Here is a 25,555-nt window from a genome sequence, read left to right as displayed (position 1 = left end):
GAGAGAGTGCAAGAGCATGAGCAGGAGAAGGGGTAGACGCAGAGGGAGAAGCAAGCTGCCTGCTGATCAGGGAGCCCCCCATGGAGCTCCATCCCAGGACCCTGGGATCATAAGCTGATCCCAAGGCAGACGCTTAATCAACTGAGCCACCCAGAAGACTTAAATTTGTAAGTAGAACCACAGGGCTTAGGGAGCCCCTGGAGAAAAACAGCAAAGAAAACATTTCTGAGGCTTAACGAGTAGACATTTTGTGGCTTGGACATTGACAGGGAGGACCACCTGGGAGCTGGAGAAGAGGAAAAAATTGCTTCGCCAGCCTCTCTTCTTAGCTTACACATCCAGAGGGCAGGACAGGTGAAACTGAAACAAGAAAAACTACACTTCCCGTCATGCCTCAAGGCACGGCTATCGTTTCCCCTCTTCGTCACCGCCTCTTCCCCACGGAAGTGAAAGGAGCACTTCCGGGTTTGGCAATAACGTGCACCCGGCGGAGGCGTTAGATCGGCCCTGTTGGGTCTTGCCCCGAAGCTCCGCCTTTCTCCGGTTTTTCTAGAAACCCGACTTTGCACTTGGTGGTGTCCTACAGGTATTTCCCGACCACTTCGGGTGCTCTCAAGGCAGTTTGCTGCTCTGGAGCGGGCGAGACTTTCTGTTGAGTTTCGGAGTTCCCGTAGGGCGCGGCGGGCTTGTGGCACAGGGCAAGGAAACCGGTTACCGGAATCGTGGCCCCGTGCTGACATTCCCTTTCTTTCCTTCCCGATTGCAGCGTCCCAGACGCGTGTTTGGGTCTCCCATGGCGGATACGGCCCCGAACGGCCCCCAAGGGGCGGGCGCAGTGGTAAGTGAGCGAGCAGGGTCTTCTGGCTTGATTTACTAGAGTTAGGAAGGAGCGGGAAGTGTCGCCAAGTCTGTTCGGAGACGTTCCACCTCAGCGCTTAAAGGGACTGGGATTAGTGATTGAGGTCGGGGTAGCGTAGGGAGGAGAGGTCTTGAGCAGAGATGTAGAGGAAGCTACAAGTTTTCTGTTTCTTAAGCCACTGTGGGCCGGGCTGGAGCAGGTGGCTCTCAGCTGTATGCCAAGGAAATCGGGCCTTCTTACCCGCTCCGCCCCCCCGCGTTTCTAATTGTCTTAGGTTCCAAGGTTGAAGATGCCAGCTGAGGGGGTGCCGTGACACAGGCCTCATTCCGCACACGCATGCTAGCAGAGAACGTCTCTGCCCGTTTTATGCCATTATATGGAAATTACGCAGTGGGGGAAGAGCAGTCTTTTTTTTTTTCCTTTTCATCATTTTGTCTTTACTTCTTTACGAAGAGAGATAACTAGGCTTCTGTAAATATTTTATTCTTAACATGCAGATCTGCTTACTAGTTATTTGTACCCAAAGCATTATTGCTCTGTAATCTTAAACACTATGAATATGTGAATTGAGCATGCCACTTTTTCCCCTTTAAATATTTTACAACATTTCTGTTTATAGACACAGTTTTCTTTTTTATTTTGTTGAACCCTTGGAGAATTATTTGCATACACAGTGATGGCTAATACCACAATGCAGTCATTGCTGCAATTTTTGCAATTAAATTTGAAAAATTTAACATTGATACATGTTATTACCTGATTTAGAATCCATATTCAGATTTCCTCCGTTGTCTGTTAAAGCTGCTTTCTCCTATCCAGGATTTAATCCAAAGCATGCATTGCTTTTACTGGCCTTTAGTCTCTTTAGTCTAGAATAGTTCCCTTACCTTTCTGGTGCCATTTTTGACTGTCAAGAATTCAGACTTGTTTTGCTTCTCAAATTGAAGTTGCCTGTTTTTTCCCCCTCATGACTAGAATCAAGTTAAACATTTTGGCAGGAATATTACATAAGTGATATTCTGTCATTTTCAGTGTGTTATATGTTTCAGGAAACATTTTATGTTAATTTATGTCATCATTGGAGAGAAGTTTGATTATTTGGTTCAGGTGGTATCCAGCAGACTCTCCATTGTAAAGATACCGTTTTTCTTTTGTAATTAAAAAGTATTCTGTGGCCTGATGCTTTGAGACTGTGTGAATAGTTTTTCACCTCAGTAGGTTTTCACCCAAAGTTTCATTGATGTTTTTTGCCCAAACTATTTATAACATGGCTGGGTTGTTGACTCTTAAAGTGTAAACCAATACACTTTTTTAAACCTTTTTTACTGTGTACTAAAATGCAGATACATAAAAGTGTACAAAATGAAATGAACAGATCAGTGGTTTATTACAAAATAAACACGCTAACCAAATAGATTTCATTGTATTTTATTTTTAAAAATATTTTATTTTATTTTTTAAAGATTTTTTTATTTCAGAGAGGGAGAGCATGTGCACAGTGGGGAGGGGGACAGAGAGAGAAACTTAAGCAGACACTGCTGAAATCAGAGCCCAACTCGAGGCTTGACCTCACCACCCTGAGATCGTGACCTGAGCCGAAACTAAGAGTTGGAGGCTTAACCCACTGCGCCACCCAGGCACCCCAAAAAGATTTTATTTTTAAGCAATCTTTATACCCAGTGTAGGGCTTGAATACACAACCCCGAGATCAAGAGTTGCTGCTCCGCTGACTGAGCCAGTGCACCTAAGCTTAAATTTTAAAGAACATGTTCTAAAATTTCAGACTATGGTGTAAAGTCTGAGTATTTGTGGAGAGCCTGAGTACAGTAAGCCAGATTCATTCTTCCACTTGACTATGGGTGATCATTTAAATTTAGAGGAGTCACAGTATAGTAGGTTTGGTTACAATAAACCAGGCATGTTTCTGAAATTACCCACATATTGTTAAAAAGACATGCAGTGAAACATCTTTGGATTTTAAAATGTACTTGCATTTTTTCCCAAAACGTTTTCATATCTTTCTTTTTTTAATTTTTTTTTAAAGATTTTATTTATTTATTTGACAGAGAGACACAGCGAGAGAGGGAACACAAGCAGGGGGAGTGGGAGAGGGAGAAGCAGGCCTCCCGGTGAGCAGGGAGCCCGATGCAGGGCTCGATCCCAGGACCCCGAAGGCAGACGCTTAACGACTGAGCCACCCAGGCGCCCTCTTTTTTTTTTTTTTTCCCTTAATTAAAGATTTATTTATTTATTTGAGAGAGAGACAGGGACAGAGCATGAGCAGGGGGGAGGGGCAGAGGAAGACGGAGAGGGACAAGCAGACTCCTCACTGAGCAGGGAGCCCTATGTGGGACCCAATCCCAGGATCCTGGGATCATGACCTGAGCAGAAGGCAGACGCTTAACCGACTGAGCCACCCAGGCTCCCGGTTTTTATATCTTTCAAAAGATAATTTAGATTGCTTGTAGTGTTTTAGACTCCACATTAAGATTCATTAGTGAGTTTTGAAATCCATTTAGTGAAACACTATTTCTAAACATTAAATAGAATACAAAATACAAAAATCCATTATACATAGGGAAGATACTGTTTTGTGAAACTTCTTTATAGAAGTTTATATATCCGTGTATGTTTGTATTAGACTTTGATGTAAAAATTAATAACATAGATTCTGTCAGAAAATGTAAAAGCCACTTTAGGATTTGAAGACAAGATACATTTTGAATGAGAAAACAGATTTTAAGTGATTCTATTAGTGATAATGGATCCATCTTTGGCAAACGCAGCAAGGGCAAAGATAGAATGAGAAAACATGGAGAATAAAGTGGGATATGGGAGTTTAATTTAGGGCCAGTGAAATAGGGTAAGACGAATGGGGCAGCTTCCAAGGGGATGAAGAAAGTCATAAAATTGGAGAGGCAGGTGCTATTTAACATTTCACAGCCATATTTTGAACACTTAGAGTATGTCAGGCCCTTGTGTGTATGTAAGCAAATTATAATGAGTTAGGTAGTGAGTGACTATTACCATGGTTTTACATTTCTCCTTTGTAAGGTTTATTTAATGCAAACTGGCTTTGTGTAATGCCTTTTTACTCAGATCTGAAACCTACCTATTTGAATTTGAGATTTCTAAGAATAGGCATTATGGTTCTCTTGAGAGCAATTAGTTCTTATTTAACGTTCTTTTAAAATAGATGAAGCCAGTATTACAAGTGTTGAAGGAATACAGACAGTTGTAGTTAAATTTCTGTTCAAAGGTTTCATTCTTAGTCTTTATTTTTTTAAATATCAACTGGTATTTTTCTATTTAAGTACTTCCGCTGCTTTCTACATTAAAACTATAAGGTGTTCAGAGATGTTGCTGAGCATATAGGTGAAACAGTTGCCTTAGGAGTTTTCATTTAATGATCTCAAATAATTGCTACAGGGTTGTTAAAACATTTTGAGTAGGAATAAGACTATGTGATCTTCATCCTTGGAAAGATAATTTGCTGGCTTAGTTTACTACAGTATTTTTCTTTTTAAATTTAGCAATTCATGATGACCAATAAACTGGACACGGCAATGTGGCTTTCTCGTTTGTTCACAGTTTACTGCTCTGCTTTGTTTGTCCTGCCTGTTCTTGGGTATGTATTACACAGATTTTCTGCCTTTGATATTCAGTTGTTTGGCTGGTTTTTCTGTACTACCTTTTATGTGCAAGACTTGTTAAATTGCAAGAGGTTCTGGGACAGATAAAACACAGGTCTCGTGCTTTAGGTGCTAATAACTCAGTAATAGTACCAACTGGAGGAAGTCATGTGCTTTGTGAAAGCTGACATCACGTTGAAAATCAGAAAGAAAATGGATGTGTAGGGATGAGAGGAGTTCATATTTTTTTCATTTTTGATTTTTTAACTTAAAAGGAGGAAGGCTGCTTTATAAAATTCAGTTGGGTATATATATGAGGTGATGCTTCTAAGAATGTATAATAGGTTCAAGTAATTTTTTTCTATTGACAAGTGAGAGATTTAGGTGTTGTGCAGTTCTGATGCAATCCACAAAGGAGGAAGAGACACGGTAGTTATGTCCCATGATAACCTCTCCTCTGGTAATTTGCAGGTTGCATGAAGCTGCCAGCTTTTACCAGCGTGCTTTACTGGCAAATGCTCTTACCAGTGCTCTGAGGCTGCACCAAAGATTACCACATTTCCAGTTAAGCAGAGCATTCCTGGCCCAGGCTTTACTAGAAGACAGCTGCCACTACCTGCTCTACTCACTCATCTTTGTCAATTCCTACCCTGTCACAAGTATCCTTTCCGTGCCTTTTTGACAAAGGTGTGCCCTACCGAGTGTATAGGAGGTCTCTTTGGATTATTTTTCGCAATAGGAAGGGTTCGGCAATGCGGGTTTCCGTGAACCTGGGTTGGTTGAGGTTTGTTGACACTTAATTTGAATGAAGCTGCATTTAGTGTAAGAATTTTTGACTCTAAAGTGTGAAATCTAAATTTGAAGAGCTGACGTGGCATGGGAATTTTAAATTTTGTATCTTTGTTCTTGCCTCTTGTAAACTTCTCTATTAGCGATGGATATTTTAAACTTCAGATTCCAAGCACAGGACTATGGAGGACTTATTTTAGTATTTACACTTGTTTTTCATTTAATTCACATCTTTGGGCAGTTGTCCATATGTCTTGCTTTAAAAAAAAGAGAAATCCTCAGCTCTTTCAACTCCTCGTGAGCTAGAAACAAATGGAAATTCATCAAGAAATAACTTACTTAAGCAGAAGATTGGATAATTAATAAATGCAATAAAAATTTAGTATTTACTGTGGATAGAGTAGAAAATAAGGACACATGGATAATCTTTGGAGCTAAGGAGAATGAAATAACTCATTTGGAATTGTATGTTTACACATTTCAAAAGTGTGTTGGATGATAATAGGTTTTCTCAAAAGGCTGGGGAGAGTTGTGGGGGGAGAGCTGTAGTTTAGTATGTTTGGGAAGCACTGGATTAAATAGTTTTAAGTAGGTTTCTTTACTACAGGACTTTGATGTGCTAATGTGCATTGTGAGGCCAAAGAGTGACTGGAGTTTCACAATCATTTTTTTTTTTTTTTAGAGCACTAAATGAGAAAAATATGCAGTCAAGATTACTATATCCAGCTAGGCTGTCATTGAAAATAGAAGGAGAGATAAAAAGCTTCCAGGACAAACAAAAACTAAAGGAATTTGCAAACACGAAAGCAGCCCTACAAGAAATATTGAAAGAGGTCCTCTAAGCAAAGAGAGAGCCTAAAAGTAACATAGACCAGAAAGGAACACAGACGATATACAGTAACAGTCACCTCGCAATCATTTTAATAGTTCTGTCCCCACTATCGTCCCTCTGTCCTCCAGAAAGTATTTTGTGCTTTAAGTGCTGCTCTTAAGAGTTCTTAAATGTTTCTGATACATTCTGATAATAATCATAAACAGTACATGTATCTACATAACTATACCTAATGGAAAACACAGTAAAATATGTCTCGGGCTAAATATTACCTATTTAGATAATACTTTCTATGTTTGTGAAGTATCAAATTTTAAATAGATTTTTAAAAAGTCTTAAGGAAAAGAGAATAGGTAACTGAAATTTTTTGAGTACCTATTTTGTCAGTGCATACAAACTTGGCATATTTAATCCTTGCAATACTGAAAAAAATCATAGCATCATATTTTTTTTAAGATTTTATTTATTTATTAGAGCACCATTGGGGGGGCAGAGGGAGAGGGAGAAGCAGACTTCCCACTGAGCAGGTAGTCTAACATGGGGCTCCTTGATCCCAGGACCCTGAGATCATGACCTGAGCCGAAGGCAGAGACTTAACCAACTGAGCCTACCCCAGGTGCCTGGAGCATCATATTGATAAGGCCACTGAGGCTCAAAGAGTTTCAGATAACTTGCCTGACATCACATTGGCAAGTACATAGTAATGCTAACAAGGTCTATCTTTTTTTTTTTTTTAAAGATTTTTTTTGGGCGCCTGGGTGGCTCATGGTTAAGCGTCTGCCTTCGGCTCAGGTCATGATCCCGGGGTCCTGGGATCAAGTCTCGCATTGGGCTCCCTGCTAGGCGGGGAGCCTGCTTCTACCTCTGCCTCTGCCTCTCTGACTCTCATGAATAAATAAAACATTTAAAAAAAAAAAAGATTTTTTTTTTTTTTAATTTATTTGACAGAGAGAGAGAGAGAATACAAGCAGGGGGAGTGGGAGAAGGAGAAGCAGGCTTACTGCACAGCAGGGAGCCCGATGCGGGGCTCGATCCCAGGACCCTGGGATCATGACCTGAGCCAAAGGCAGATGCTTAACGACTGAGCCACTCAGGCACCCCAAGGTCTATCTGACTTAAAAGGTCTACCTAATTTACAGTTAATGTATGAGTAACACTTAAGTATAGTTTTTTTTTTTTTTTTAAGATTTTATTTATTTATTTGAGAGAGAATGAGAGAGAACACATGAGAGGGGGGAGGGTCAGAGGGAGAAGCAGACTCCTTGCTGAGCAGGGAGCCCGATGCGGGACTCGATCCAGGGACTCCAGGATCGTGACCTGAGCCGAAGGCAGTCGCTTAACCAACTGAGCCACCCAGGCGCCCCTTAAGTATAGTTTTGAAATATTTCTGTCTGTACCTGGACAAAGCCAGTCCACACAGCAGGTGGTCACAAAGTTTGTTGAGTGAATCCTGAGTTGATGCCAAATGAGGCTCATGACCAGTTAAGACAACCTGTCTGCCTTTTCTATGCAATTGGTTGGTTGTTAGCCCCTCTCTGTGGGCATGTTGAAGATTAAGGATTTCATGTTCCTTAAATTCTACATTAGGGGTGGAGGTTGGGGAGTAGTGAGCAATAGGAATAGCCTAAACTAGTAACTGGCAAGAAATACTAATCTGATTCTTAAAGTAGTTGGTTATTAGGTTAGTAAATAAAGGTGAGCCCAAAGTCATTACCAAGTTGTGTTCTGATCTTTGGGTTTAAAAAGGTGATGCTGTCCTTGCTCTGACAATGATAGGTACTTACACCCTTTATATTTTCTGAGTAGTTTAAAGGGGACATTGAAAGCTAAGATTATGAATCTCTTATCAAGGATTTGTGAACTACAGAATGTTAGCTGTAAAAAAAACTCATAAGAAATCTGTAGCTTTTCAAAAAATATTTGAGAGAGAGAGCAAGCACGCGCGCACAGGAGGTGGGGGGGCGGGGAGAGGGAGAATCTCCAACAGAATCCCTGCTGGAGGAGTGTGGAGGCCCCGCTGAGCACAGAGACAAACTCAGGGCTCCATCCCATGACCCAAGATCATGATCTGAGCCGAAATCAAGAGTTGGATGCTTAACTGACTGAGCCACCCAGGCACCCCCCTTTTTTTTTTTTTTTAAGATTTATTTATTTGAGAGGGAGGGGGAAATGAGCAGGGGAGAGGGAGAGAAATCTGTAGCTTTGATGAAACTTAGCCTAGGAGATGAAGTTAGTGTCAGAGCCATGATTGGAACCCAGATATCTTGATTGTCCTTTCAGGGTTCTGTTTTCATTACCTGCATTGCTTCTACCAATCAGGCTTCAAGTTAGGATATGTGTCAAAGTTTAAATTTAACTATTTAAGAAGCAACAGAATTTTACAGTGGCCTTGGAGAGGAGAGGCTTATAGCTTTCATCAGTTCCAAAGGGATCTATGATGGATTAAAAAATATGAAACTATACATGGTTTCTACTGAGGAAATTGGCAATTTACTTAATTCTTGTGAGTGTCAGGGAAAGATTGGTCAGGATATCAATTTGGAGAACTATATTAGAGAGGTAGGATTTTTCTCATCCTTGGGTATAGGTCACTGTCTTGCTTGCCAGTTGGAATTAGGCATTTTTGGATCCTAATGAGTTATGGTGGTTATGAATTTGGAACTCCTTGTGTTACAGTAATCACCATTTCCCATCACACCAAAGCTTTCAGGTAGTGTAGGAAAATACAATGGTTCATTTCTTAGAAACTGCAAATATTTTTTTTTTTAAATGAGGGTAATTTAAACATTTTTTTGATTTTTTTTTTTTTAAGTAAACATTACACCCAACATCAGGCTTGCACTCACAACCTTGAGATCAGGTCACATGCTCTACTGACTGAGCCAGCCAGGCACCCCAGAAACTGCAAATACTTTTAGGACACGTATTTTTGCCATTCATAATGGACTAAAGTCTATATCATTTTATGAAAATATTTGACAAATTTTGTTGTTGTTCTTGTTATCAGCCTGGCAGAAATTGGGGTAAATAGGGTCTTTTGAGCAATTTTTATTTTTCAAAAAGCTGAATGAAAATTGCATATTTATCCATGACATAAAGCCAAACAGTTGAACTCCAATAGGTGTCTTAATTAAACTGATGAGACTCTCAATTAACTGTCCTACACAAACCCAAATATATATACACTTTTTATTTGTACAGGTTGAGAACACATGAACTGTACAAGCTTGATAGGTGCAGTATCTTGAAATAATGGGGATCTTGTAGGAAAGAAATAATAAAAGATCTTTAGTTGAGGAAAATTGGGGAAGTACTTTTTAAAAGTTTTTTATTTTTATTTTTTTTACATAAACTCTACACCCTATGTGGGGCTTGACCTTATTGCTTCAAGATCAAGTACCACCCCGAGATGGAGTCCCATGCTCTACTGACTGAGCCAGCTGGGGCACCACCGAAGAAATACCTTTTAAACCATTACCCCAGACTCTTTCCTAAGCAGTTATGATGAGGAAAGCAGGGCCAAAGACTATATTTGAAGGCCAAATTATTCTGGCCAGGATGGCCATTGTGGGATTAAAAATTGTAATATTTTGAGGTGGCCTAGATTTCAATTGAATTTAGCAAATGTTTACAATATTTTATTATCTAATAGAAAAGAAAAAAACTTTTCACTGTTAATAAAACTGTGAGCTTTAGAAAATGAAGTTATTTACAGGTAGAAAAAAAAAACTTCATTTGGTTAAAAGTAAAACAAAAGCCATCACTGAAGTCCTTTTTAGCAGATGCTGGTTCAGATATATATTGGGCATAATACATCGCCTGTTTTGCAAAGTACTTGATAAATGTTAAATATTTTCCTTAATTGTTTTCTCCAGTGAGTATTTTCCCAGTCTTGTTATTCTCTTTGCTTCATGCCGCCACATACACGAAAAAGGTCCTTGATGTAAGTAGAGCTATGCTGTTTTTTTGACTTCTGGATTGCAGATTGTTGGCATGAATTTAGTTCTGAGACATTTTTGTATTTGTCACAAAAATTTCCTTCAATCCCTGCAAACTTGTTGTAAATTATTAGTGATTTAAAAGTTTTAAATTTGAAATTTTTTAAGTTTCACAAAATACATTTTGTGAAGGATTGTATTGGATTGTACTGCAGAATACCCCCCAGTTCCCAGAGAATTTCTGAAGTTTGAAATAGATCTCTTTGTTTTTTTAAAAAAAAGTCATTTAGGTTTGGTAAGTTGTCAGAGATCTCTTGTTCTGTCATTGTTTAATTTTAACATACCGGGTAAGTAGAGTGTACTGAATTTCTTTTACATTAGTGTTCAGAACTGCTACTTTGCGAAAATATTTTCTTATTCCTGGGTTGGAACAGGAAGCCTCACTTAAGTGTGCCAGGTAGATTGACTGCATATGCACTGACATTTGAATTAAAATATCCAAATATTTGCCTTGCATTGGCCTGTTTCTTTTATCCCTACAGTTCTTTGGTCACAGCAGTGATTGGACTCTGTAATTTATTTAGCTAAGGATTAACAAATACCTTAACTGTATTACTAGGTAGTCTGATTTTGTTATGGTTAGATAGAAGTAATCACCATTTTTTGGTGAAATAATCTAGTCTTTTTTTTAACAAAAAATAAAGCATGAAAATGACTTACTCAAGCTGTCTTTTTATTTTTCAAATACACAAAATACAACAAAGCAGGAAAATACACTAAATTTTACATTATTTTGTAAACTTTTATATTACTATTTCCAAAATAATTGTCTTTTAGTCGCATTACCTGTTGGATATGCTATTTATCTAAAGAAAGAAAATAATTGAGTAATCAAAAATGCTTCATTATTTCTAATATTTGTTTTCTTATGTTTTAGGCAAAGGGTTCAAATAGTTTACCTCTGCTGAGATCTATCTTGGATAAATTAAGCGCTAATCAACAGAATATTCTGAAATTCATTGCTTGTAATGAAATATTCTTGATGCCTGCTACAGTTTTTATGCTTTTTAGGTAAGAATAAAAATATATTTGTTTTGAGAGGCAGATGACTAAGTGAATATATTAAATACATTAACTCATTTTATCCTGCTTAAATCTGTTAGATACTGGTGTGCAGAGCTAGATTGATCTTAGCAACCATTTTTCATTTTATCGTAGAGAACTGAGACGTTATGGTAAACCTTAGGAACTTGTCTTATTTATCATTCCTTGTGATATACCATTTAACATTTTGAAAATTAATTTTAGAACTGCTGCCTATGAAAGAATCTTGGGAAGCCTAGTTTATCTGCCACTATTTAGATGATTTTTCTTTTAGAAATTTTTCAAAAATATTATGGTCTGATATTAATAGCTGCCTACTATCGTCTCCATGTTTTGTTTGTATCTTTTTTTTTTTTAAGATTTATTTATTTGAGAGAGACAGAGATAGCGAGAGAGAGCACTAGAGGGGAGGAGAGCATGAGCTGGGAGCAGAGGGAGAAGCAGGCTCCTTGCTGAGCAGGGAGCCTGACTCGGGGCTCCATCTCAGGACCCTGGGATCATGACCTAGCCAAAGGCAGATGCTTGACTGACTAAGCCACCCAGGCGCCCCTTGTTTGTATCTTAATTATAGAAGTAATGCATGAATAAAGCTGTTCTGTTAAAAATTAGAACATCAGGGTAGTATTGACCCTCCCCATCAAGATTCTTGCATTTACGTTTTAAAACTACATTTCTGGGGAGATGGGTGGGAGAATGGGTGAAATAGATGATGGGGATGAAGGAGTGCACTTGTGATGAGCACTGGGTGATTAAAATTAAAACTTAACCAAAAAAAAGGAAGGAAAGGGGAGGAGCATAAGCTTTGGTTACCAAGTCAAAAGTTCTTCTCTGTCTCTATTAATGTGTTTATCTTCTTTGTTGTAGAAAAAAAAATTACTAGTTTCAGAGCTAAATTGGAAAATATAAATAATTCAGATTAGCAGGAAAAAAAATAAAACTACATTTCTGCCTGGATTATTGCTTTTTTAGTTTTTCCAATAAGAGGACATTACAGATAAAAGCTAAAATATCGTTTGACTCTAAACTGTTGCAATTCTGTCCTCTCCTTCTCCTATGTGTATGTGCATGTAGTACTTTAAAAATACATATACAGATACATAGAAAATACATATTATGGGTGTGGGGTTTTTTGTTTGTTTTTTTAGTTTTTTATTTTGCATCAGAAGTGCCATAATGCATCAGTTATCTGCATCTTGCTTTTTTTCACTCCTACAGTATGTTTTCATGACCTATTTATGTTGATAGATACAATTCTGGTTTGTTCCATTTAATGGCCATGTAGTGTTTGGTCATATTCATATGCTGCATTTTACTACCTGTTCCCCTGGTGATGGGGAAACATTTGTTTCCAAAGTTTTGCTTTTCCAAATATTGATGGAGTAAACATCTTCTTACCCTTTTTTAAAAAAATTTTTATTTATTTTAAGTAATCTCTCTTCCCAATGTGGAGCTCAAACTCAGGACCCTGAGATCAAGAGTTGCATGCTCCTCCGACTGAGCCAGCCAGGCACCCCTCTTTTTACCTTTCTGCTTATACTTTTGTGCCTGCATTTTCTCTAAACCAGAATTGATTTTGCTGAATGTAAGCTAAGTGCATTTTATATTTAATAGATGATGCCAAATTGTCCTTTAAGATGTCAGTATTAGCTGTTTTCCATAATCTCATTAACTTGTAAAAACTTATCTTTGTTTATGAAATATTTCATTTTAGTGTGCATTGCTTAATAATTAGTGAGATTTTTGCATGTCTGCCTCTTAAGCAGTCTGTAAGCTAGTAACAGTTTTATAGATTTCCTCATAAATGCCTTCGTTCCATTCTTTTAAGTAATGTTTTTCTCTGGAAACTCCAGGACCACTGCATGTTGCTCAGGTCAGAGGATCATAAGTTAGATAATATAATCTAAATAAAGTCTGGGAATGGCACAATGGAAAGACTTCTTATTGGATGTTAGGGACCTGGATTCTAGTTGATGTGATCATTAACTTAACCTTTTGAGCATTGATTTTTCACATTTAAAAAACTTAAACCTTAAAACAAACTGATGTTAATTTTCAAGATTATTGTAAAAGAGATGAGAATTTACTAGAAGTATTTAAATAGAGAAATCACTTTGTTATTCTAAAAGACTATAGTAAGATTATAAGGTTTTATTCAGTCCCTAGTAGGAAAAGCTATTGATGCTTTAACATGTCACTTGCATATAACACAGACTATAAAATTAAAAATAATTTAAAATCATTATTCCTTAGGTGTTCCCTCCATGATAGAAGCACAATCTAATATTAGAAGGCTTCATTAAGTTACATTTTTCTGAGTAATGCATCAAGCTTTGTATTTAAAAATGAAGGTAAAGTCTGTGAGTTTATCTTATATGTACATGAACATGAGTGTAAAAAAAGATAAAAGGATGAGATCTTTGTAGCTTTATTCATTAGTAGAGAGCTTGTTACATAATAGTAATACATAAGATGAATTGCTTGAAGCTGTAAAAAGAATGAGGTAAATTTATGGTGCAGATAATCTTCAAGATATAATAAATTTAAAAATTTATTAAGAACTGTGTAGGGTGTTCCCTTTTATATTTTGGGGTGTGTTTGTGTATTTAAGGGCATAGAGATGTTTTTTCTGCGTCAGTTTCTTCATCTTTGAAATGGGAGTGATAATGCCCCTTCCCTCTTAGAATTGTTTTAAGTGGATTCAGTGAATTGTAAAGTGAGCACTGTATTAGTGTTAGTCATTATATACACTTGTGCATGTGAATTTCTGGAAGGATATATTAGAGACTGAGCTGTAACTCTGAGGAAGGAGCTAACTTGGATGATGGAAAATTTGTTTTTCATTGAATATTACTTTCTGTATTTTCTGTAGTATGTGTATTTTTCAATTTGAAGAGTTAAAGATTTGTCACAGGAGTTATTGGGGAAAGTGGGTGTAACATTTAGTTTAGTGATTAGTTTGTAATCACAAATTTTTATTATGAAAGTAATCACAATTTAGAAGAAAAGGTAAAAATTAACTTTAAAAACCACATTGGCATCTCTAATGTATTTCTTCAAAAAGTTTTAAAATACAGTTATCATAATACGTATAATTTTACACTCTGCATTCTTCAGAGTTGCTCTCTGGTTTTCATAATCAAGGTTTTAGGTAATTGCATATTAACTCTATCAAGTAAAGATAATATACTTAGCCTTGCTACCTCACTATCCAAGTAGTGATGCATTTAATTTGTAGTGATTGGTAGTGAATGTCTTAACCCAGATAATCTTTCCTAGGAAAGAATTCTTGACTTAGAATTGCATAAATATGTAAATGGCTCTTGGGTATTATAAATGTGCTTTTTAACCAAGCAAAATAGTAGAATCAGCTATGCAGATTTACTAGGGAGCCTGTGTGATTTTACTGGTTTTTTTGTTTGTTTATATAAGATGAACCACTTTTCATTTACTATGTTATAAAGTTTCAAAATCTGATGATCAGTTATTAGTGGTAATTATGGAAGCATTTATACATTTTCTTTTGAAAGATTTTATTTATTTGAGAGACAGAGTGGGGGTGGGGGGCAGAGGGAGAGGGACAAGCAGACTCCCTGCTGAGCAGGGAGTGTGACCTGGGACCACGCCCAGGACCCTGAGATCATGACCTGAGCTGAAGTCAGAGGCTTAACCAGCTGAGCCGCCCAGGCACCCATACACATTTTCTGGTTCATTTAATAGCTTTTAAATTTTTTAAAAGTGGGCGCCTGGGTGGCTCAGTTGGTTAAGCGACTGCCTTCGGCTCAGGTCATGATCCCAGGGTCCTGGGATCGAGTCCCACATCGGGCTCCCGGCTCAGCGGGGAGCCTGCTTCTCCCTCTGACCCTCTCCTCTCTCATGCTGTTTCTCTCTCGCTCGCTCTCTAATAAATAAATAAATAAAATCTTTAAAAAAAAAAATTTTTTTTAAAGTAATATATACATGAATCTATGTTTATAAAAATTTAAGCAATAACATTTTACTCCTTAGCAATCATATAAATTCTTTCATTTCATTTTTTTTTTTAAGTAAGCTTGGGACTTGAACTTACAACCCCAAGATCAAGAGTCGCATGCTCTACCAACTGAGCTAGCCAGGTGCCACTCTTTTATTTCCTTTTTTGGAATAACTTCGATTTAGAGGTGCCTGGGTGGCTCAGTTGGTTAAGTGTCCAACTCTTGATTTCTGCTCAGTTTATGATCTCGGAGTGATGAGATCAAAGCCCCGTGTTGTGGTCTGTGCTCAATGGGGAGTCTGCTTCTCTCTCTCTGCCTTTCTCTGCCCCTTCCCTGCTTGCACCTTTGCTCGCTCTCTCTAATGTAAATAAATAAATCTTAAAGAAAAAAGAATAACTTTGATTTAGACATGATAGGTATTACCATGACCGTTTCTTATTTTATTTATTTTTAGAGAGCGAGCGAGCTCACACATGTGCGCCAAGCAGGTGGGGAGGGGCAGAGGGAGAGGGAGATAGAGAATCTTAAGCAGGCTCTATGCCCAGCACTGAGCTGGACATGGGGCTCAGTCTCATGATCCTGAGATCATGACCTGAGCCGAAATCAAGAATCGGACGCTTAACTGACTGAGCACCCAGGCGCCCCTACCGTGACCATTTAATGAATCAAGACACACATTCTCCAATTAAATTGCTTTAAGTTTTGAGAGTATACATATGAATTGATAATGTATATTTCTTACCCTTGTATTTGTTTATTTCAGTGGGCAAGGAAGTTTGCTCCAGCCTTTTATATACTATAGATTTCTTACTCTTCGATATTCCTCTCGAAGAAATCCATATTGTCGGTAAGCTGGTGATTAGTTTAAATGTTTTATTTGTTGAGAGTATTGTGAAATACAGCATTTATAACTTGTAAGAGTTGTTTAGCTTTTATGTTAGAATTTAGAAGCAAGTGATGTTTTTGTAAATTTAAGTTCCAGGCCTTAGTAGGGTTGATGAGGAGGTGGTTGTATTTCTTTTTAGAAGCTGAGACCAGATTTACCTTTATCTCTACTAAAATAGTACTCAAAATAGTATTGAAGATGTCTAAGACATTAGTCCCAAACTCAAGGCACTTTCCTAATTGAAGAAACAAAACCGTATGTCAAATAATAAGGAAACAATAGTTTGAGGATACAGTGTTCACAAACCAATATATGATGCATTGTTATGTTTGCCTTATCATTATCAATACTGTAGTCCACAGGAAGGAGAGATCATTGAGCCAGAAAATAAAAAGAGCCCATGAAAGTTTCACAAAGTAGAGATTTTATTTTGTTCAAGAAAGATTAAAGCCTTTGAATAGACAGAATAGGTAAAAGCATTTTAGACAGGAAGATAGTAGGAACTATCTTCAGAGGCAAGAAGGAGTAAGCTGTGTTTAAGGGGCATTGAATAGACCTGTTTGACTATACCAGGGATTCTGAATGGTAAGTGGTTGCAGCTAAGATTAAAAAAGTATATTGGAGCCAAATCATAAAATTTCTTGAATTTCAGGATGAGAAGTTTAGAATTTATCTTTTAGATGTATGAGAATGGTGGTTTGGACATGATCATATTCTTCTGATAGCCTTGTGCAGAATAGTTTGGAGTGGAAAAATGAGGAAGCAGAAATATTTTAAGGAGTTACTATAATGTTCAGGAATGGAGGCTTCAGTGATACAGTAAGTTATGCATGTGGATCTCAGAAGCTAGAGTAAAACTGAAATGAATAGCTGTTTTTAATAGCTTCTTGGATATGTTACTGAGAATACTAATGTTAACATAGTTTGTTTACAAATTTAAAATAAATTCATCGTACAGTATAATTCAGTCAGAAATCCAGTGAGTGTTTTAGCATGATCCTTAATTTCACGAGCAAAGTAAAAAGAACTGAAAATGAATGCTGGTCCATCATTTGCCAGGTGTGTAACTTTAAGCAAGTTATTTAAATTTTAATTTCTTCATTGGTAGAGGAGAAAATACCCTCCTTGGGGTGAAATGAAGTAATGTTTTAAAAATGCTTAGATTCTGTTATGTTTTAATACATAGTTTATTTTCCTTTTTCTGTGATTCTGATTGTCCTTAGAGGGGCTTTTATGTTCTGTTAGACAATGTCTTTCTTACAATACTTCCTAAAATAGAGCTTACTTCAGACATAGGTTCTTAATGAGTCCCTAGTCAGAAATAAATCTTCAGTTTTACTTGATTCCATCAGTTTTTGCCTCTTTTTTTTTTTCTGGTTCATGTATTCATTTTAGACAATATCTTCTGGTGCCCTGTCCTATTATCCATTTTTCATCAGATTTGTTTTTCTCTGCTTCTTTATACCCTTTTTATCTCTACTCCCATTTTTCTCACATGCCTTTAAATCAGATTAGCAGATAGAGAAATTTAGAAGTGTTCAGTGGGATGAAAAAGGGAAGGATAGCAGTGGATCCGGGTAACACAAATATGTGCGAATAAGCATTTTCAAAGATCTCACGTAAGCACACAAAACAAATCAAAACAGTGGAAAGGTAATGGGAAATATTTGAGCTTATAAATATTGATAAGTGGCCTATAAAACTACATTTTCTATGCTACACTTTTTTGTTAGGGATTTTGCCAGTTTGTACCATTTTCACTCATCATGATATCCCTCAAGTTAGTGGTATCAGTCCTTTGTAGATGTCTAGTGTAGATCAGTCAGGGCTGTGCTGTGGCATGGCAACCACATGGCAACCACCAGCTGCATTTGACCTTTTTTTTTTTTTTTTAAGTAGGCTCCATGCCCAGTGTGGAGCCCAACGTGGAGCTTGAACTCACGACTCAGATCAAGACCTGAGCTGAGATCAAGAGTCAGATGCTTAACTGATTGAGCCACCCATGTGCCCCACATTTGACCATTGAAATAAAAAGTTAATTAAAATTCATAGACTTTAAAACTCAGTTCCTGAGTCACATTAACCAGTTTCACGCACTCAGAAGCCATGTGTGGCTGATGGTCACCCTATTAGACAGTGCAGAGAGACACTTCAATCATCACTGACCATATATTGTCAGCACTGCTCCAAAGTGACTCTGCAGCTTGGTCTAGATTATGCCAGGGGTATGGCCAGGAATGAAAGACCTAGCCCTGTGACTTTAGGCAAGCCATTGACCTCTTTAGGCCTCATCTGTAACCTGAGGGGTTAGACTAGAATATTTTCAAGGTGCTGTCTAGTTTTATTCATTAGAGTCATTTATTCAGAAGACAGTGATTGTGTGTTGGTGATAACACGTTTGTGTAGGATTGCAGTACTTGCTTTCTAGAGACTTAGGGCTGAGTGAATTAGACAGCTGTGTAAGTCTTTGATGGTGACAGTTCTGTGAAAGCCCAGGAAACTGAGGGAGGCAGCTGAGAATTCACTGAGGAGGTGGTAGTAGAAGCCAAGTCTTTTGAAGTCTGAGTTCTGGCACATGGGTGCCTGAAAATGCATGTTGCTGGAGTTAAGTATATAGGGAAGTAATGAAGATTTGTGCCTGGAAGGTAAGACAGGGACTAGATCATGAAAGGGTTTGGAATTCATTTCAAGATAGGAAGAGCATTTGAAATTCATAATATGGAGGGTTTGAGAACGTGATGAGATCTGATTTAGAAATACTCCAGAAGATGCATTACAGGCTCAGCAAGAGGAAGAGAGGACCATTTTGGAGACTGTGAGGGTAGCCCAGAGCCTGAACTAATTCTGTGTAAAATAAAAAGGGGATAAATTTGGAAGATTTACCAGGTAGGAGCTTAGGGTTTGGGGAAGACTAAGATAAAGGAAGCCCAGCACAGGATACAGAAAGGTAGAACAGGAATTGTCTTTATGCAGGATGAGTCAGCACGTAAAGTGTGAAAACTCAAAAGTGAATGATCAAAATTATTTTTGGTGATATTTCAGATATCGTGTAAATTACAGGTCAACCAATATACATGATTTTGTGTCTGCAGCCTATACAATGTATGTGTGATGTGTACAGTATGTAATAAAGAGTCCTTTGGAGACAGCAAGCACAGTAAAAGTCGACAACCTGTTTTGGGTACAAAAGTGCAACATAACTGGAATATAGGAGTCATGGCAGAGAGTGGGAGAGGAGATGAAGCAGAAAATTAGATTAAGACCAGATTCTGGAAGGCATTAGATGTTAAGGAGTTGGACTTTAGTCTAAAGGTAGACAAGAGCTGGTTTGATCAGTGGGCTAATCCAACTGGAAAATGGCATTTATTGAGTATCTTCTATGCTTTCTTACTTAAATTACTCTATGACTGACTCCATGAAGTACATATTCCTATTTTATAGATGAGGAAAGCTCTGAGAATAGTAGGTGGGATTGCCCATAGTATATAATTTTGGCTCTCTTGTTCTCTTTTTTAGAACTAGTTGAATTTACCAAAGTTAAATGTGAAAATGATGTGACTCTACTATAAAGATATAAATCACCCCTTATCTCAGCCCTTGGAGATAACCATTTATTAGATGCTTTTGTTAAATGAACTAACTTCCCACCCCCCAAAAAAACACCACACAAATGTCGATTTTGAGAATTTTATTTTGTGCGTTTCCTACAGTGCATTCTTGTTATTCCTTTTACTTTAAATTCTTTAGTGACTGGGAAATTCCTTCATCAGCATTTGCTTTGTATTCTTTTTCCTTTTGTGTCTGAATGAAAACTGTTTTATCTTGCAGGACCTTGTTTAATGAACTGAGGATTGTTGTTGAACATGTAATAATGAAACCTGCTTGCCCACTGTTTGTGAGAAGACTTTGTCTCCAGAGTATTGCTTTTATAAGCAGACTGGCACCAACAGTTGCGTAGTTTAATATCCAGCTAAGTTATATATAGTAGAAATAAGCATTTTTAGCAGTTGGTACTTCTGCTAGGGGTTGTTAATTCCAGGTGTAAAACTGACCTCAATCCAATTTACGTAAATGCATCTCAATGGAAAAATTACCATTTTCCTGGCATGTTAAATCAAGCCTTTTCCCAAGAAAATTTTACTGTGCTGTGTTGTTAATGGTTAAGGATGTTTCTATCTTGTGATTAATGTATCAAAAATTTTTTTAAATGCTGCTGTGCCTTTATCATGAAGTACATTTATTTCTCTTGTAAAAGTAGCTGTAAAATTTCTTTCAACCTAATTGGTACCCTCAATTTATATCTGGCATGATTTCATTATGGTAATATTAACATACATGAATTCATTATGTTTTGAGTCCGTATTCTTTTGCCATTCAGTAATTTTGGTTGATGATTTTAAAAGAAACATTTACCACTGTATTTAATTTCAAATTGTTATTAAATTGATTTTCTGCTGCTTTGTTAGGATATATTTTGGATATACCATTATAAGAGGAATTCTGCATGCACCTTGCATCTTATGCTATGATCTTCCAAAATTTTTAATGTGGCTTTGAATATTTTTTAAAAAGACTGAACTGTAAGCGTGTTAGCCAATTGGGTCAATATATGGGGTCACAACTGTTTTACATCAGAAAGCCTTAGTAGTTATACAGTTTTCTTTCAGAGACCCATTAAGTAACCTTCCTTAAGTAGGAAACCCTTTTACAAATGTGGACACATAGATGACTAGTATTATTATACCTTATAGAATTACTTAGATTCTTGACTACCAATTTTCTCGGTTTCTTAGGCTTAAATTTTCATAGACAGTTGCAGCAGTTCAGATGTCTTTTGAAAGGAATGTAACTGAAGACTGAGCATATGCCTGTGCTTGGTGTCTGTTCTGAAATAATAATGAAGATTATCCTGTAGATACATACTTACCCATCAAATCTGATTTAAAAGTTTAAATGGAAAGGTTTATAGGTAAGATAATTGATTGGGAATGGGGCTGGAAGAGGAATTGTGGGGGGAATAGTGTGCATTTTAATTTTGTAACGTGTAGGTAAATTTGGGAGTCTTGGGTGTATTATGCAGCTGTGATTTGAGTTGTATAATATGTTAAATCCTGTTTGTTGAGCTGCCATCAACTTCTTTATAAAATTCATTCTGATCTTTATTACTGTTGCATGATTGGGAATGTTTAAAACACTGCAAAAATTTTAATACACAGTAATGTAATGGTTTTTGTAACCAGTTGTCTTTTGTCTGCATGTAATTGGATTTCTCAGATACATTCATTAGTAACTTGTCAGTAACATCAGTTTTCTTTTTGTTCAACTTTCCCATCTCTGGAAATGTGGTATCTACTTGATAGCTCAACTGTAGCCAACTGTTTTTGTATTTTTGTAATATTTATCTACTAAGTTAGAAAAGCAGCCTCATGCAATACAGTTGATTGGGTTGGGTGGGTGGGTGTGTGGTTAGCCTCATCACTATATATGTAATCTGATGGTTTTAAGAACTAATTTTCTAGAGCAATAAAGTGACTATAATGTTAAGTAAACAGTATATTGATTCCTAATGATGTCTTTAAAAATTAAGTCTTGAATTATATCAAGAAATTTTGGCAGCTGAAGTATTTATTTTTAAGTTACTAGTTTTTTTGTTTTCTACAATTTTTTAAAATCTTGAGATAATTTTAGATTTATAGAAGAGTTGCAAAAACAGCACAGAGGGTTCTTGTATACCTTTTACTCAGCTTCCCCTTATATATTAACATCTTATATAACCATACAGCATTTATCAAAACTAAGAAATTAACTTTGGAACAATACTATTAATTAAAGTATAGAATTTACTCAAATTTCACCATTTTTTCTGTTAATTTTCTTGTGAGCGTTTTTTACTGGTTGTCTTTTAATGACCTATGAGTATATCTCTCTTTTGAGTTTTACTCTTTAGTTTGGAAATTACCATTGGTCAAAAAGATTTTCCTAGAGGAAATAATTTCATGTTGGTTTTGACAAAAAGAATTTTAATATTAAAACAACAATGTAGAATACCCTGTGCTTTAAAAGTTGAGGCTTTTTATCACATAACAGGATTATGTTTCTGATATGCTCATGTTGGACTGTTCTTTAATGGAAGGCTTGATTTTTAAATAAAATACTCCTCCACTCATGAAAAGTAAATTTTACAATTTGAGCATTACTAGATGTTCAGTTTGCATGAGCTTGTAGCTAAGAATTCCATGATATGTATATGTACAACCAGCTGATTTGGCATCTGGAATTATAGTTCAATATGTACATCTATCAAATTAAAATTAAGGAAATACTGTAGCAGTATATGGAATGAATGAAGTAGGAGAAACTATAGCATAGCTGAACTTAATTTTACTTCCAGGTTTAAAAAAGTTAACACCCAGAATATTTAGTTCTTTAGAAGTGGTATAGTGCTATTCTTCTTCTAGTACTTTTAGATATTAAACCCTCTTGGACAGGTGGAAGCCTAACATAAAACCTACTTTTATTATAACAAGAATTCTGTATTCCTTTTGTATACTTGATTCTTCATGAATTTAAACTCTATTTAATATCAGTCCAAAACTGAAATTTCTTAAATAAGAATTTGTATTTAAATTTTCTTGGAATAAAATTTACCAAGGTAGATGCTCCTGGAAGTAAGCGAATAATTAAATTTAGGTATTTAGGAACTTCCCTTACAGGAAAAATCAAGGCATGCTGATATTAAATGAGAAGTTTTTATGAAAGACTTAAGAGGTCTGTTTTATAACTATGATTTGTAAAGCTGTCAGAATACCTTTTCTTCCTAAAAATCAAGATCAAAAATTCTGATTAGGTTTGTAAGTTTAGGACATGAATATTATTCTATGTGGAAAGGAAAATGAGTGTATATGTAGTAAGATAAGTGGAACCGAGGGACTTCGTTTTTTTAAAAGTTTGAGATCAGAGTGAATGAAATTAGTTTTGAGGGATTGTGGTTAAAGACTCTTATCTAATCCTGAGGAGTTTATTTTGATTAAAATAGTTATTCCGAAACCTTCCCCCACTCATGTCCGCCCAAATCCCCCAAGGATCTGCTAGCCTCAAAGCTACCACCCAAATTTAGACCAATTTTGATCTGACTCTACCTCAAGGGAGAAAGTAACCACAGATGGTTATGGGATATGATCAGTAGGTGGCACTCTTTCTTCAGGTCACAGGCCCTGTTGGAAGGTTAAATGCCACCAAAAGTGCAGAGTCAGCCATAAAAGGATCTGATTTCGCCTTTTTTAATATGTAATTACTCAAAATTCAGCAAATATTTAGTAAGCATTTACTATGAGTACATAGTAATATTGAAACTACATTACATGTATTCAGTTATATTGAAATCATAGTAAAATATTGAAATGTTGAAAAGCTGGAAGAGTACCCTATTAATGTTTACTTTCTAGTCAAATGGTAATAATGGCGGTGCGGCATTATTCAGATCATGGGCCCTGTGTTGTTTTTTTCTTTATAAAGAGTGCCTAAATCACCTAAATATACATCAATTATGAAATTGTTCTTTCTCCTTAATTTTCAGCTGTGTAGAAAAATGGTACTTAAAATTTTTTCATGGTCATTTTGTAGGTACACAAGGTAAGGCCAGTTTAACCTCTTCAAATTTAGACTTTTCATGGTAATATAAAAGCATACTGAGAGTTTTGGTTATTGTATCAAGAATAATAACCTAGACTTGTAAATTCAGTTTGAGTTGCAGAGACAACTAGTTTCTCTTTTACACCTCGTTGGAATTTCTCTAGGATTAGGAGAATTCTGCAGAGGCTGTATGATAATGTAGTTTAATAGGTAGTGTGCCAAAGGTATATGTTTATAAATCCAGGAGTCTTTTCCAGGGTTTGTTTTAATGAGCAGCCCTCTTCTAATATTCAGAGTGGAAAGGTGTTAACTGGATCTGGTATTAAGGTTAAGAAAGGAACTGCTGAAAGTTTGGAAGGATTCCTGGTAGTAATTATTCTAGGACATGTGTACCTTCTAAGGTGGTATTCAGGTGGGTTCTTAGAAGGAACCTGTTTTTTCTGTGTGAGGGATAAACTCTAGAGTGCTCTTGTGCAGTGCAAATAGGAAAACTGCTTTGAGTTTGAGTTGATGTGATGAGATAAAGTACAGTATTGTTAAAATCTAAAGCAGATTCTGTTTCTTAGGAAAGTGATAAAAAATTGATAGATACCTTTGCTGGAATCTAAAAATTAACTCCTATTAAAGGAGAAGGAAAGTCTCAAGAGTCATTTCACATTTTCTTTCATAGTGTTCTTAAAGCTAACTTTTTGATATGCTCAGTCCTTTTAAACTAATTTTTTCCCTTGGTTCATGACAGTTGAATTCCAGATTTTCTTTTGTACCTATAAAGCAGAACAATTGCTTTTGACATGAATTTTTGCTTACATATATATATGTAAGTTGAGACCAAATGGTCAAAGTCTTGGCCAGGTAACATTTGTGATGTGTCTATATTGGAACAAATGTTAAAAGGGTCACAAAGATTAGAAAGAGTCATAAAAAACTGCTTGATTTATAAATGCATTAGTTCTGGTGCTCCATATAATGGGATATATTGAACTAAAAAATTTGTATATATAGTATGTCAGCGTTTCTTAGTAACTTCTCGAATCCATTTTTAATATCTAATATTGTACAGGTTGGGGAGTTATACTCTTCAGGCCAATACTATCCAGACTGTATAAATTTATAAAATAAATTGAAAAATTCATCATTCTCCTATATTCAAGACCAACGAACATAAATGCTAATGTAGGGCTCAGAGGGGAAATATATTTCTCCTGAATATTTGAGAAAATGTGAGTCCTTTCAAGAAAATCTAATAAACATAATAATCATAGCCTGCTGACATTAAGGAAAAAGGACCTCATTGCTCTTTCTTTTATGCAGCAATTTACTGGTCCCTACTGATTTCCAAATTGGATCACTGTAGTAAATTATCTATGCCGGTACCTGTGAAAGTAAGCCCTGGGATCCATATTTGTTTTGTGTTCTGCTTAAATCAGCAAGAATGATAAATTTGATGGTGTGAAATTGAAAGTGTCAAGGGCTTTCTTTGGTGACTGAACAAAATGATGTCTCCACTTTAATTTATTGTGACCCTTTTTCACTCTGTGTGCTTTGTATATCTAATATTTATTTCAATACAAATTAAATTCTTGTTCCTTCATCTGTATTGTTATATACCTAAGATTTTATTGATGTAAAAATCGAATTGTGTAATAAAAATCTCTCTGGATTTAAGCAGATTTGAAATACTATGTTGCAAAAAAACATTTACAGTTAGAATTCAGCTTTCCATTGTGCTTCATTGCCTTATTGTTAGAATAAGGTGAATTTGAACACTTCTATTGTCCTCAGCCCATCACAAATAATAGAAATGGTGTAATTTTGTGGCCTAAGGTGGAACTGGAAAAAAAAAAAAGTTATAGTGGATCTCTAAGCTGTTTGAGTGCTTTCTTCTGTACTTTTTTTTAGTGAGATTTATAGC

General features: G+C 36.4%; 1 protein-coding gene across 2 annotated transcripts; it reads left to right on the top strand.

Moving 5' to 3' along the window:
* The first annotated feature begins 436 nt into the window (after nt 1–436).
* Nucleotides 437–25,308, top strand: TMEM33 (transmembrane protein 33). Of its 2 annotated transcripts, XM_081812438.1 has the most exons (9): nt 437–586; nt 767–838; nt 4,393–4,487; nt 4,963–5,150; nt 9,988–10,055; nt 10,988–11,121; nt 15,889–15,972; nt 19,840–19,960; nt 20,805–25,308. In XM_081812438.1, exons 2-9 carry the CDS (start codon nt 794–796, stop codon nt 20,808–20,810), a joined length of 741 nt encoding a protein of 246 aa, XP_081668564.1. In that variant the 5' UTR covers nt 437–586; nt 767–793; the 3' UTR covers nt 20,811–25,308. The 2 variants fall into 2 exon arrangements, with proteins under 2 accessions (XP_081668564.1, XP_006740884.1); XM_006740821.3 differs by having other exon boundaries at nt 19,840–25,308.
* Nucleotides 25,309–25,555: the final 247 nt, after the last annotated feature.

This window comes from Leptonychotes weddellii, chromosome 2, assembly GCF_054177405.1.
Source record: "Leptonychotes weddellii isolate Sample4059 chromosome 2, ASM5417740v2, whole genome shotgun sequence".
Lineage (NCBI taxonomy): Eukaryota > Metazoa > Chordata > Mammalia > Carnivora > Phocidae > Leptonychotes > Leptonychotes weddellii.
Note: the sequence above shows the minus strand (reverse complement) of the source record. Positions and strands in the feature narration are given on the sequence as shown.